Source organism: Natator depressus, chromosome 27 (assembly GCF_965152275.1).
Source record: "Natator depressus isolate rNatDep1 chromosome 27, rNatDep2.hap1, whole genome shotgun sequence".
Classification (NCBI taxonomy): Eukaryota; Metazoa; Chordata; order Testudines; family Cheloniidae; genus Natator; species Natator depressus.
The window spans coordinates 6,910,600-6,924,354 of NC_134260.1; the positions used below are offsets into that span (position 1 = coordinate 6,910,600).

The 13,755-nt window shown below is 40.0% G+C and overlaps 1 protein-coding gene across 10 annotated transcripts in view; it reads left to right on the forward strand.

Annotated features, from left to right (window-relative positions):
* The window catches only part of TANC2 (tetratricopeptide repeat, ankyrin repeat and coiled-coil containing 2), a 683,096-nt gene that overhangs the window by 275,468 nt on the left and 393,873 nt on the right, over positions 1-13,755 (forward strand). The window contains exon 1 of one of the 10 annotated variants that reach the window (XM_074940794.1): positions 11,050-11,209. The exons of the other annotated variants lie outside the window; for them this stretch is intronic. Within the exon in view, the coding sequence (XP_074796895.1) occupies positions 11,182-11,209 (28 nt within the window). The 5' untranslated portion in view covers positions 11,050-11,181. Of the gene's footprint in view, positions 1-11,049; positions 11,210-13,755 lie in introns of those variants that run through there. 10 annotated transcript variants of the gene reach the window in all.

Below are 13,755 nucleotides of genomic sequence, written 5' to 3' on the forward strand. Positions count from 1 at the left end.
GTATGAAATTTAGGGCTGTCAAGCAAATAAAAAATTAATCGTGATTAATCATGAGATAAAAACTAATCATGGTTAAGCATGAGATTAAAAAAATTAATCACAATTAATTGCAGTTTTAATCACATTGTTAAACAGAGTGATTAAATTCCTTTTAAACTCCTTTTACTAAGGTAGGTGGGCTCCCTTGAGCTGAGTGAGTCCTTGTTTGCAATGGAGGGTCGATTTTACCTTAGGCACTCCACATGCACGTTAATTTTGTTTTCAGTTAATCGCAGGCGTTAACTGAGATTATTTTATAGCCTTAATGAAATTCTTTAATACTATGGAAATTCCCAGGCAAAAATTATATTAAGAGAAAGTGATTAAGGTTGAATGTGGTTGTCAGTGATTTAAGGGTAAGGGGAAAAAAGAGGACATTATAATTATCCCAGAACCATTATTAACCCTGGAAATTCAGAGTTAAGGTTAAACTAAAAAAACAAAAAACAAATACATTACATAAGAAATGCACAGTTAAGCCACTCAAATAACCTTAACTCTGCCCTGAAATGACATCACAAAGGGGGAAATACAAAAAATCCAGCCAGCCTAATATGCCTTTAAAATCAAATTAACCTGATCTGGCATTACAGACACTGAAATGCCTTAATCATACTTATGTTGTTACTGCACTACTACAGGAGAGTTAAGTTGTTTTAGATGCCTGAACTGTGCATTTCTTACCGCAACATGTTTTGATTTTTTTCAAAAGTGTAATTTCAACTTAATTTTTGGTTTTGGGATAAATACAACATCTCTGTACTGTGTTTTACCCTAAATTACTGATACTCTCAAGCTTAACTCCATTTTAACACAGTTTTTATCTGCAAATTAAAAAGGGTACTGGTTAGAATACTACAGTAATTGGGGTTAAGGGTTTACTAAGACTGTCAGACATCGATATTTGATGCATTCAATATTTAAACATCTCAGTAAGATAATTTAAGAACCATTGGACGTTATAAAGTTATTTCTAGACAGTTTATAGTGCATCATATCCAACCAGTGTGAATAATAATGTTTTTGAATAAATGTGTTATCGAGATATTTTCTGTATTCATTCTTTGTTTAAAACGTCACAATGATTACACACTAGAAATTGATAACCAGAAGCTTATATTTTAATATTAATGGATTGAACATTTAACTGTTTAATTGCTAAATATATTTAATAATTTCTTATTATGCATATGTTGTTATCAAATTACTTTTTAAACTTGCTTTCTACACTATAGAGAAATGCAGGCTATACTTGTGTGCTATACATTGTCCATAAGAATGAACATCCCTTTTATAGTTGCCCATTCAAATGTATATTAAAGGAACATTAAGGTTGCAAAGTCAAGTGTTCAAAAGTTAGGAAATTCCAAAATTAGAGGAGTTTGTCCATTCTTAATATACCTCCCCTTGTGCATATGAATTATGATACAGTCTTTAATTATGCGATCACATACTATTTTTTTCACAGGATCCTTGTCTCATTCAGTGCAAGGATGGACAGTGCTCACTGAATAAGTAGCTATTTAACAAATCTGTTTTCTGCTCCTTGTGCAATATGTGGCCCCAGGCTGTATTAACTTTACGTTATTCAAAAGCTGCACTTAATTTCCTAATAGGCTTTTCTGTGGCGCTCATCATTATAGTATCTGAATGCTTCACAAACACTTTTCAGAACCCACCTGTAAGGTAAGGTAGTATTATCCCCATTTTACAGCTGAGGATACAAAGAATTAGGACAAAAGTGTCCACTAATTTTGGGTGTCCAATTCGAGATGCCTCAGACCTGATTTTTTCAGAGTATTAACATTATATATTCAAAGAAATCTCCTGTTGACTTCAGTTGCAGTTGTGAGTGCTTAGCACTCCTGTAAATTAGACTCCAGGGTCTCAAGGTGGGCATCCAGAAATTGAGGAACATATTGTTAGTGACCACCTTGAAAAATATTGCTTAAGTGACTTGCCTAGCCAAAATAGAAACTTTTTGGTAGAGGTTAATTAAACACAGTATCATGACTTATATGCACAAGAGGGTCGAATGAAGGTTGCACAAGAAACCTTAGATACTGGCATTTCCTAATGTTTGATTGCTTGACTTTGCAACTGCAATATTTTAACAGGTTTTTTTGTGTATAATTTCCTAATTTTTAGAAAAGCAAATTGAAAAAAACTGAAATTTAATCTTGTGGCATCATATTGACACCCACATGGTTCATCATCAGGATTGAATCCTTTAGATCAGTGGTGGGCAACCTGAGGGCCGCACGTGGCCCGTCAGGGTAATCTGCTGGCAGGCCGCCAGACCATTTGTTTACATGTATATGGCCGACCGCAGCTCCCAGTGGCTGTGGTTCGCCGTTCTCGGCCATTGGGAGCTGCGGGAACTGATAGAAGTACTATGTTAGCCTCCAGCAATTGCAGAGATGGTCTGGCAGAGCTTTGGTAGCCCTGAGCTAGAGTATGCACAGTTATTCTATGGGGATGGCACATAGAATCATAGAATATCAGGGTTGGAAGGGACCTCAGGAGGTCATCTAGTCCAACCCCCTGCTCAAAGCAGGACCAATCCCCAATTAAATCATCCCAGCCAGGGCTTTGTCAAGCCTGACCTTAAAAACTTCTAAGGAAGGAGATTCTACCACCTCCCTAGGTAACGCATTCCAGTGTTTCACCACCCTCTTAGTGAAAAAGTTTTTCCTAATATCCAACCTAAACCTCCCCCACTGCAACTTGAGACCATTACTCCTTGTCCTGTCATCTTCTACCACTGAGAATAGTCTAGAACCATCCTCTTTGGAACCACCTCTCAGGTAGTTGAAAGCAGCTATCAAATCCCCCCTCATTCTTCTCTTCTGCAGACTAAACAATCCCAGTTCCCTCAGCCTCTCCTCATAAGTCATGTCTTCCAGACCCTTAATCATTTTTGTTGCCCTTCGCTGGACTTTCTCCAATTTATCCACATCCTTCTTGTAGTGTGGGGCCCAAAACTGGACACAGTACTCCAGATGAGGCCTCACCAATGTCGAATAGAGGGGAACGATCACGTCCCTCGATCTGCTGGCTATGCCCCTACTTATACATCCCAAAATACCATTGGCCTTCTTGGCAACAAGGACACACTGCTGACTCATATCCAGCTTCTCGTCCACTGTAACCCCCAGGTCCTTTTCCGCAGAACTGCTGCCTAGCCATTCGGTCCCTAGTCTGTAGCTGTGCATTGGGTTCTTCCGTCCTAAGGGCAGCACCCTGCACTTATCCTTATTGAACCTCATCAGGTTTCTTTTGGCCCAATCCTCCAATTTGTCTAGGTCCCTCTGTATCCTATCTCTGCCCTCCAACATATCTACCACTCCTCCCAGTTTAGTATCATCCGCAAATTTGCTAAGAGTGCAATCCACACCATCCTTCAGATCATTTATGAAGATATTGAACAAAAACGGCCCCAGGACCGAACCCTGGGGCACTCCACTTGACACCGGCTGCCAACTAGACATGGAGCCATTGATCACTACCCGTTGAGCCCGACAATCTAGCCAACTTTCTACCCACCTTATAGTGCATTCATCCAGCCCATACTTCTTTAACTTGCTGACAAGAATACTGTGGGAGACCGTGTCAAAAGCTTTGCTAAAGTCAAGAAACAATACATCCACTGCTTTCCCTTCATCCACAGAATCAGTAATCTCATCATAGAAGGCGATTAGATTAGTCAGGCATGACCTTCCCTTGGTGAATCCATGCGTTTTCCAGTCACGTGTCAGAGTTGTGAGAGGCTAGAACAATCTGAATGAGAACAAAATCTGCTGAGTTTTCAGTTGTGTAGTTCTAACAGGTCTCTCTACTGAGCATATGCCAACAGATTTTTCAAAGACTTATAAATATGACCAAATTTGGGTAGATTTTCATAGGAGGTGAAAAAGACAAGTCCCTGACTCAAAGTAACCCCATTGCCAAATTTCACTTCCCAGCTCCAAAGCGTGGAGGCACTAGAGCTTCTCAACTAAAAGTTTGTGAGAATTTAACATAGGTAAGCCAACCTATTTTTCATGAAACTTGTTCCTAAAAAAACCTCTGCTGAACCACTTTTGCTGAAACTGTCCAGAAATATTCTGCCTGAGGCAGACACCTGGCAGGTAAAATTTCAGCCCAACCAGCTTAAATATGGCAAAGTTATAAGCAACTGAAAACAGGATCTTATAAAGGGGAAATATCAGGCAACTTTAACTATGGGCTGAACTACAAGCTCTACCTATAATAATAGACAAATAAAAGTGAAATGTAACTTGGTCTGGCAGAACTCTGTTTCTTTAATTACCTGTGAATGTATTTATTGAAATATTATGTATGGAAGATTAAGTGATTTTAAAGTTTTGGTTCTGTCTACGGGACACAGTTCAGTTGCAAGAATGGACAAAAATAAACTATCATCATGTCCATTTCTGTAAACATCGTTAAACGTTTCATTTGATAACAATGTATATAAAATACAGAAACTACTACACTGGAGAATTGTTTATAAGGAAATTAGTATATTTAACAGACAGAATGTTTACATGCTTTTGAAATCACTTCCCTTATATATAAAATATTTGTCAAAACACTCTTACATTTAGAAATAGGAATTCAAAATGCATTTTCCAAAAAGCAAGAAATTTCACTCAAAACCTGCCTCAGTTTGGAGCTAGTGTTCTTTCTCAAAGGCTGAATGAAGCAAGAAGAACTACTGATTGCTGACAAGGGGTGTCAGCAATGGTTTCAGTTGAAGAAAGTTGCAGTTTAAACCAGTTCAGAAGCTTAACTCCATGCTGGCAGTTTTTTTCGCTATAAATGCCTTGATTCTACAGTTAATTTGCATATAGGCACACCACTTCACCCATTCAGAGTCCTGTTTACTCCTGTTTTGGGTTTTTTTAAGTCAGACCACTAAGGCATCTCCTTGCAGGGTTAAGGCCTCATTACTAAGGAAACAGAATTATTCACTTATCATTCAGATTATTGTATTCTTATACTTGGAAAAAAAAGGTTTGTAGATTTTTCTTTATATATTTCTCTTTAAAATGTTGAAAAGGTTTTTGTCTTTTGGAAATAGATGTAAAATTTAACCATTAAATGTGATCAGTTAAAAACAAATTGTACAATCTTCTCTTTTACAGAGGTACAATGTGTTGATCTGATTCAGTGCGGGGCTTGACACTTCACTTATCCCTTTTTGAAAGCTGCATTATCACCTTTTTAATTTAGGCCTGACTATTGATGCTTGCTACATGTGCAATTAACAAGTAACTTGCCTGTATTCCTGCTATTAGTCATTAGCAGTGACACATACTTACATCATGGGAACCAAAATATTTCTTGTGAAGCAAAGGTTTTGTTAGGATATAGATAAATTTGTGTGTATCTATGGAATGAATTTTGGTTGCCTAAGGCTAATGCAGATTATAACCTCACCATATGACAGTTTATTTTCCTGTTTCTGTTTTATATATGTCTGGTTTTGTGAAAACCTGCAGATTTCTATCTGCTTTACAGTTTTACCTTTGTAAGACATTTCTTTATTGGCTTGATTCTAAAAGAGATAAGAGGGAGTGGTAGATTTTGAAGAAATCGAATACATTGTTGTGGTGGTTTTGCAATTTGTGGTTGCAAACTTAATCTTAATAAGAAGGAGAAATGGGCTCCCAGTAGGGACACTGGACCTTGGAGTGTGTTTTCCAATGGAAGGATTTCCATTTGACAGCTCAAAGGAAAATGATCTTTTTATACTTTTTATCAAGACAGTTCAGTGTTAAGATTATAATGAGTGCAAAGCTTTTTTCCTTAAGTTCCTAGAGTGAAGATAACCCTGTACTATACTGGTAAGTGTATTTCTCCACCTCCTGATCTAAGTTCCCTCTAAGCTGTGTGGCTGCGCAGCAGCCTATTAAGCACTGCACAGGCACTCACCCTGCGGTGGGGAGAGATGCCTCTCCCCCAGCCCAGCCCCAGACCTGCCACAACCAGGGGAGAGGTGCCTATCCCATGGTCCTAGCCCTGGAGCTGCTGTGGAGGTGTAAGGCACCTCTCTCCCCCAGCCCAGGTGCTGCTGTGGGGAGAGAGAGAGAGCTTTAGGGAGTCTTCTTTCTCCCCGCTGTAGCCCCGGGGCAGCCTGCACCCCAAACCCCTCATCCCTGGCCCACACCTCCAGCTGGAGCCCTCCCCCCCCCGCACCCCAACCCCCTGTCCCAGTCCTGAGTCCCTCATCCTCAACCTCACCCCAGAGCCCGCACCCCCACCTGGAGCCCTCACACCCCCCGTCCCAACCCTCTGTCCCAGCTCTGAGCCCCCTCCCACACTCCAACCCCTCGGCTCCACCCTCACCACATGAATTTTGTTACGTGCACCAATGTGGAGGTGATGTGTGACACATCACCTCCACATTGGTGCACATAACAAAATTCATTCCACACATGCGTGGGAAAAATTAGAGGGAACACTGCTCTTGATAATTTTAAGACACATCAGGAGTTGTTGAAGGTTGCAGAATAGTTTTTAAACTAAGAGATGGGTGACAGCCGATCGCTGCAGAGAAGCACGTGGATCGGACAGACACTTCTCTTAGAGAAGAGTCTATTGATAGAGATTCTCTAGGTTTTAGTCAGGAGGAGAGGATGGAAGAGGATAAAGTATGGGCCAGATCAGACAAAAAACATTCACATAAAAAAGAATCTGACACATCAGAAAAGGGCAGACAAATAAACAGTGACAAGTTTTTAGAGTGCTTGTACACAAATGCTAGAAGTCTAAATCATAAGAAGGGTGAACTAGAGTGCCTCGTGTTAAGGAGGATATTGATATAATAGGCAACACAGAAACCTGATGGAGTGAGGACAATCAATGGGACACAATCATTCTGGGATACAAAATGTATCGGAAGGACAGAACAGGTCGTGCGGTGGGAGTGGCACTATATGTGAAAGAAAATGTACAATCAAATGAAATAAAAATCTTAAATGAATCCACATGTTCCATAGAATCTCTATGGATAGTAATTCCAGGCTCTAATAAGATTACAACAGTAGGGATCTATTATTGACCACCTGACCAGGACAGTGATAGTGACGATGAAATGCTAAGGGAGATTAGAGAGGCTATCAAAAAAAAAGAACTCAATGATAGTGGGGGATTTCAGTTATCCCCATATTGACTGGGTACATGTCACCTCAGGACGAAATGCAGAGACAACATTTCTCAATATTTTAAATGACTGCTTCTTGGAGCAGCTGGTACAGGAACCCCAAGGGAAGAGGCAACTCTCAGTTTAGTCCTGAGTGGAGCGCAGGATCTGGTCCAAGAGGTAACTATAACAGGACTGCTTGGAAATAGTGACCATAATATAATAACATGTAACATTCCTGTGATGGGAAGAACACCTCAACAGCCCAGCACTGCGGCATTTAATTTCAGAAAGGGGAACCATGGAGCAGGTCCTCAGGGAATCAATCCTGAAGCACTTACACGAGAGGAAAGTGATCAGGAACAGTCAGCATGGATTCACCAAGGGAAGGTCATGCCTGACTAATCTAATTGCCTTCTATGATGAGATTACTGGTTCTGTGGATGAAGGGAAAGCAGTGGATGTATTGTTTCTTGACTTTAGCAAAGCTTTTGACACGGTCTCCCACAGTATTCTTGTCAGCAAGTTAAAGAAGTATGGGCTGGATGAATGCACTATAAGGTGGGTAGAAAGTTGGCTAGATTGTCGGGCTCAACGGGTAGTGATCAATGGCTCCATGTCTAGTTGGCAGCCGGTATCAAGTGGAGTGCCCCAAGGGTTGGTCCTGGGGCCGGTTTTGTTCAGTATCTTCATAAATGATCTGGAGGATGGTGTGGATTGCACTCTCAGCAAATTTGCGGATGATACTAAACTAGGAGGAGTGGTAGATACGCTGGAGGGCAGGGATAGGATACAGAGGGACCTAGACAAATTGGAGGATTGGGCCAAAAGAAATCTGATGAGGTTCAACAAGGATAAGTGCAGGACCCTGCACTTAGGACGGAAAAACCCAATGCACCGCTACAGACTAAGGACCGAATGGCTAGGCAGCAGTTCTGCGGAAAAGGACCTAGGGGTGACAGTGGACAAGAAGCTGGATATGAGTCAACAGTGTGCCTTTGTTGCCAAGAAGGCCAGTGGCATTTTGGGATGTATAAGTAGGGGCATAGCCAGCAGATCGAGGGACGTGATCGTTCCCCTCTATTCGACATTGGTGAGGCCTCATCTGGAGTACTGTGTCCAGTTTTGGGCCCCGCACTACAAGAAGGATGTGGATAAATTGGAGAGAGTCCAGCGAAGGGCAACAAAAATGATTAGGGGTCTGGAAGACATGACTTATGAGGAGAGGCTGAGGGAACTGGGATTGTTTAGTCTGCAGAAGAGAAGAATGAGGGGGGATTTGATAGCTGCTTTCAACTACCTGAGAGGTGGTTCCAAAGAGGATGGTTCTAGACTATTCTCAGTGGTAGAAGATGACAGGACAAGGAGTAATGGTCTCAAGTTGCAGTGGGGGAGGTTTAGGTTGGATATTAGGAAAAACTTTTTCACTAAGAGGGTGGTGAAACACTGGAATGCGTTACCTAGGGAGGTGGTAGAATCTCCTTCCTTAGAAGTTTTTAAGGTCAGGCTTGACAAAGCCCTGGCTGGGATGATTTAGTTGGGGATTGGTCCTGCTTTGAGCAGGGGGTTGGACTAGATGACCTCCTGAGGTCCCTTCCAACCCTGATATTCTATGATTCTATGCAAAAATGAGGAGGTTAGTTAAACAGAAATTAAAAGGTACAGTGACTAGAGTGAAATCCCTGCAAGCTGCATGGACACTTTTAAAAGACACCATAATAGAGGCTCAAGTTAAATGTATACCCCAAATTAAAAACCACAGTAAAAGAACTAAAAAAGAGCCACCGTGGCTTAACAACCATGTAAAAGGAGCAGTGAGAGTTAAAAAGGCATCTTTTAAAAAGTGGAAGTCAAGTCCTAGTGAGGTAAATAGAAAGGAGCATAAACACTGCCAAATTAAGTATAAAAATGTAATAAGAAAAGCCAAAAAGGAGTTTGAAGACCAGCTAGTCTAAAACTCAGAAGGTAATAACAAAATGTTTTTTAAGTACATCAGAAGCAGGAAGCCTGCTAAACAACCAGTGGAGCCCCTGGATGAATGAGATACAAAAGGAGAACTTAAAGACGATAAAGTCATTGCAGAGAAACTAAATGAATTCTTTGCTTCAATCTTCACGGCTGAGGGTGTGAGGGAGATTCCCAAACCTGAGCCGTCATTGTAGGTGACAAATCTGAGGAATTGTCACAGATTGAAGTGTCACTAGAGGAGGTTTTGGAATTAATTGAGAAACTTAACAGTAACAAGTCACCGGGACCAGATGGCATTCACCCACGAGTTCTGAAAGAACTCAAATGTGAAATTGCGGAACTATTAACTATGGTTTGTAACCTGTCCTTTAAATCAGCTTCTGTACCCAGTGGCTGGAAAATAGCTTATGTAATGGCAATATTTAAGAAGGGCTCTAGAGGTGATCTTGGCAATTACAGACCGGTAAGTGTAACGTCAGTACCGGGCAAATTAGTTGAAACAATAGTAAAGAATAAAATTGTCAGACACATAGAAGAACATAAATTGTTCGGCAAAAGTCAACATGGTTTCTGTAAAGGGAAATCATGTCTTACTAATCTATTAGAGTTCTTTGAAGGGGTCAACAAACATATGGACAAGGGGGATCCAGTGGACATAGTGTACTTAGACTTCCAGAAAGCCTTTGACAAGGTCCCTCACCAAAGGCTCTTACGTAAATTAAGTTGTCATGGGATAAAAGGGAAGATCCTTTCATGGATTGAGAACTGGTTAAAAGACAGGGAACAAAGGGTAGGAATAAATGGTAAATTTTCAGAATGGAGAGGGGATACTAGTGGTGTTCCCCAAGGGTCAGTCCTAGGACCAATCCTATTCAACTTATTCGTAAATGATCTGGAGAAAGGGGTAAACAGTGAGGTGGCAAAGTTTGCAGATGAGACTAAACTGCTCAAGATAGTTAAGACCAAAGCAAACTGTGAAGAACTTCTAAAATTTCCTCCCTAGTGTTTCGTAATCAAGAGCAGTCCTAAAACTAGTGATTTCTTGTTGCAACTGTGTGCCCCTTCAGAGAACAATTACTGCAGATAATTACGTATTTTTAAGGAAAGTAGAAAAACAAATTTCTACAAAAAAATAGAACAGATTTTAAATAGCCAGAGAAAAGTCTAATTCATTTCTATTGAATATGAAATCCGGGACTTAATGTTTACTTGGTTTTATTTTTCTCTCTGTGTACTAATTGATTGCTCAAACTTCTATTGTGCTGTGTGTTGTTTCAAAAAGGAGTTAAGTACTGTATGTGAGGGAGACTTCCATATATTTCTGTTCATTTATGCATTGTACAGTGGTATAAGCATAATGAGGCCAGTTGTAACTTGGCATGGTTCTAATTAAAGGTGTTATGCTATGACTTGTGTGCTACATTTAAATCCTGGAATCTCAAGTTCTGGCAGGAAGTAGTTCATTCACATACTGACAAGTGGCAATTGAGGGGAGAGGCCAAGGTCACCTCTCTCTCTTTGATTCTCATACCTGCCATATCACTTGCTTTCATCAATAAAGTTATATTTTAATGTAATGGTTTAAAAAAAACCCCACAACAGCTAAAGGCCAGAGACCATTTTGCATGTACTCCTCTAGCTGCAGTTTCCTAAAGGACAAACAATAATGAATACAGTCTAGGTATACATTCTACACCCTAAAGTGAATGAGGTAATCACTCTTATGCAAATAGCTTAACTTGCCTGACAACAGAACATCTTCTGTTTTGTCCATAAATGTAGATGTAGGGATTAAGTGTGGGAGGTCTTATCTGTACAGAACTGAATAGTCTGTCAGGCAAGCAGTTAGACCACATCACTACAGTAATGCAATTGGATTACCGAACACGTACATTTTATAAGCAGTTTAACTCCATTAAAGAGAGTTGAGTTTTTTCTCTCACTTTTTAGGGTAGCAGCAACTTTCATTATTTGCTTATACCACTATTACTCTATTTACTGGAGGTTTTGCCCAATTTCTTGTTATGAATGTCTGCAAAGATGACAATACAGGTAAGTTTTACATTTTAAGGGCAAGAAAGGTGATGTGTTTAATTACTGTATTTTACTATATGAGGTATTTTAGTTTTGATTTCTCAACTTTTACTCTAATTCAGTAGGGTACAGGCAGAATTGGGGGTTTTGTGTGAACTTTTTTTTATGTAAAAGAAAAGCAATACAAAGATTTTACAGTGACAAAACAGTAGAGAGATACCAGGTACTTTGAAGAGTGAGTATTCTAAAAGTAAAGCATATGCCAATACATTAGAAATAATACTACCTCAGCAACACAGTAACCAGCTCTTTTTTTCAGTTGCTGTTAACTAGCCAACTGACAGTTTTTCCATTGGGTCTTTGTTGTCTGTCTTTATTTACTCTGAACATTGTTTGCTCTTGTTTCAGTCTGATGAGGGATTACACAGGATGGCCCGCCTGATGGGTGGGTAGATAGCATTGCATGTTTCTATGCAGGAAAGCATAGTTCATCTATGCACGAATCTCATCTCTTTTGTTGGTTTGTGTAATTAGTATCCGTGTCGCTCTATGCTTTTCAATAGCTGTCTCTGCAAGAGAACTAAAGTGAGAACTTAGTCATAATGCATTAAATCAACACAACAGGTGTTTCACTGTAGACTTCCATTACCAAACTTCTAAGTGCAAGTCTTTATAAATAAAATTATTTTAAAACTATTAGGTTTCTCCGTAATGTTCAGTGTAGCAATAATTATTAAAGGGTAACTGCTTTATATAATCTTATGCAAAATTTGGCCTCATTAAGTTAATGCTGAACAGTCTACATATTAAACTGCCAAATAAAATAAAGATAAGCTTAAACAAAAATTTCAGCACATAGCTCAGACCTATTTAAGTTGGAGGGCAAGCATGAAAGGAAATGTGATGGTCAGTTATGGAGTACCTTGACAAAGGCAGAAGAAAGAGATGAAAAGTTCCTGTGATGTCTGGTCCATGCTCAGAATTTTACCAGTTTAATTAAAGGTTCCACTAGTTTAACTAAAGGTGTGATTTAAAACCAGTTTAATTAAACTGCTGAAGCTTTCTGTGTGGACACTCTTAATTTAAGTTGATTTAATAGATTCCAAGGGCAGAAGGGAGCACTGTGATGATCTAATCTGACCTCTTATATAACACAGCCCATAGAATTTCTCCGAAATAATTGATGTTTGAACTAGAGCGTATCCTTTTCTTTTTTTAAATACAATCTTAATTTAAAAATTTCCAGTGATAGAGAATCCACCACAAAACTTGGTAAATTGTTCCAGTGATTAATTACCCTAACTGTTAAAAAATTGTGCTTATTTCCCCGTCTGAATTTGTCCAGTTTCAACTTCCAGCCATTGGATCTTGTTATACTTTTATCTGCTAGATTGTAGCACCCCTTATGAAAGTCACCCCATAACCTTCTATTCAATTTAATAGATTGATCTTCTTGAATTTCTCAGTATAAATCATGTTTTCTAATCCTTTAATACTTTTTGTGGCTCTTCTCTGCACCGTCTCCAATTTACCAACATCATTTTGAATTGTGGGCACCAGAACAAGAAACAGTATTCCAGTAGCGGCTGCACCAGTGTCAAATACAGAGGTAATTTAAAAGTAGTTTCCATTGGTTTTGCTAGTGTTGGTAAATTTACAGCTGCAAGATAAACTGATAGTTTTATGTATGCAGTGTTGTTGTAGCCATGTTGGTCCCAGGATATTAGAGAGACAAGGTGGGTGAGGCAAAATCTTTTATTGGACCAACTTCTATTAGTGAAAGATACACAATTTTGAGCTTCACATAGGGACTATTCTGGTATAAGGCACCTTTAATCCGGTATAACTATGTCTATGTTTTGGCATAATAAAAATCACACCCATAACTGAAATAGTTTTACCAGTTCAAAATGTCATGATCCACAGGCCTCAAACCCGGGTTCACCAGAGCAGCCATGCTTCAACCCTCCACTTGGCAGCCTGCTGACAACTACTAACCCAGGACCTGTGAAACCCAGCCCCAGTTTGAGGCTTTGCCCCTGATGTCCTATTGGAGAATTCTAAAATCTTGAAGGACATGGAGTATCATCAGTGGAGTCCAGAGAGGAGATGGTGGCATGTCGACAGGGGATTGTCCTGAGCGAGGTTATGCTTCCTTAGCCCACAGGGTATGTCTTCTCTGCCCGTGAACCTGGGTTTTAGCCTGTCTCTCTCTCTCTCATCCACACAGAAAAACCTTTGACCTAGGTTTGGATGCCTGGGCTATCTTAGTCAACTGAGGGGTTGGGTTGAATCTGAGCTCTGTTTTCACTCTGCCTGGAATCCACGCACTTTGCAGTGAGGACACAGGTAAAATCGCTCAAGTTCTCATAGTCCTGCACTGCCCTTCCCACAGTTCCCCCCAAAAGACAGACGAGTTCTTTCCCAATTGACTGGGTAAGAATCCTAAAGCATCTCAGCACAAAAAAACATGGATCGTGCCTCCAGACACATACCAGGTGAGTGCAGAAACAGTGAGGATACAGTAATGAGTGTATGACTTTCTGGCTATGGCACAGTGTGGG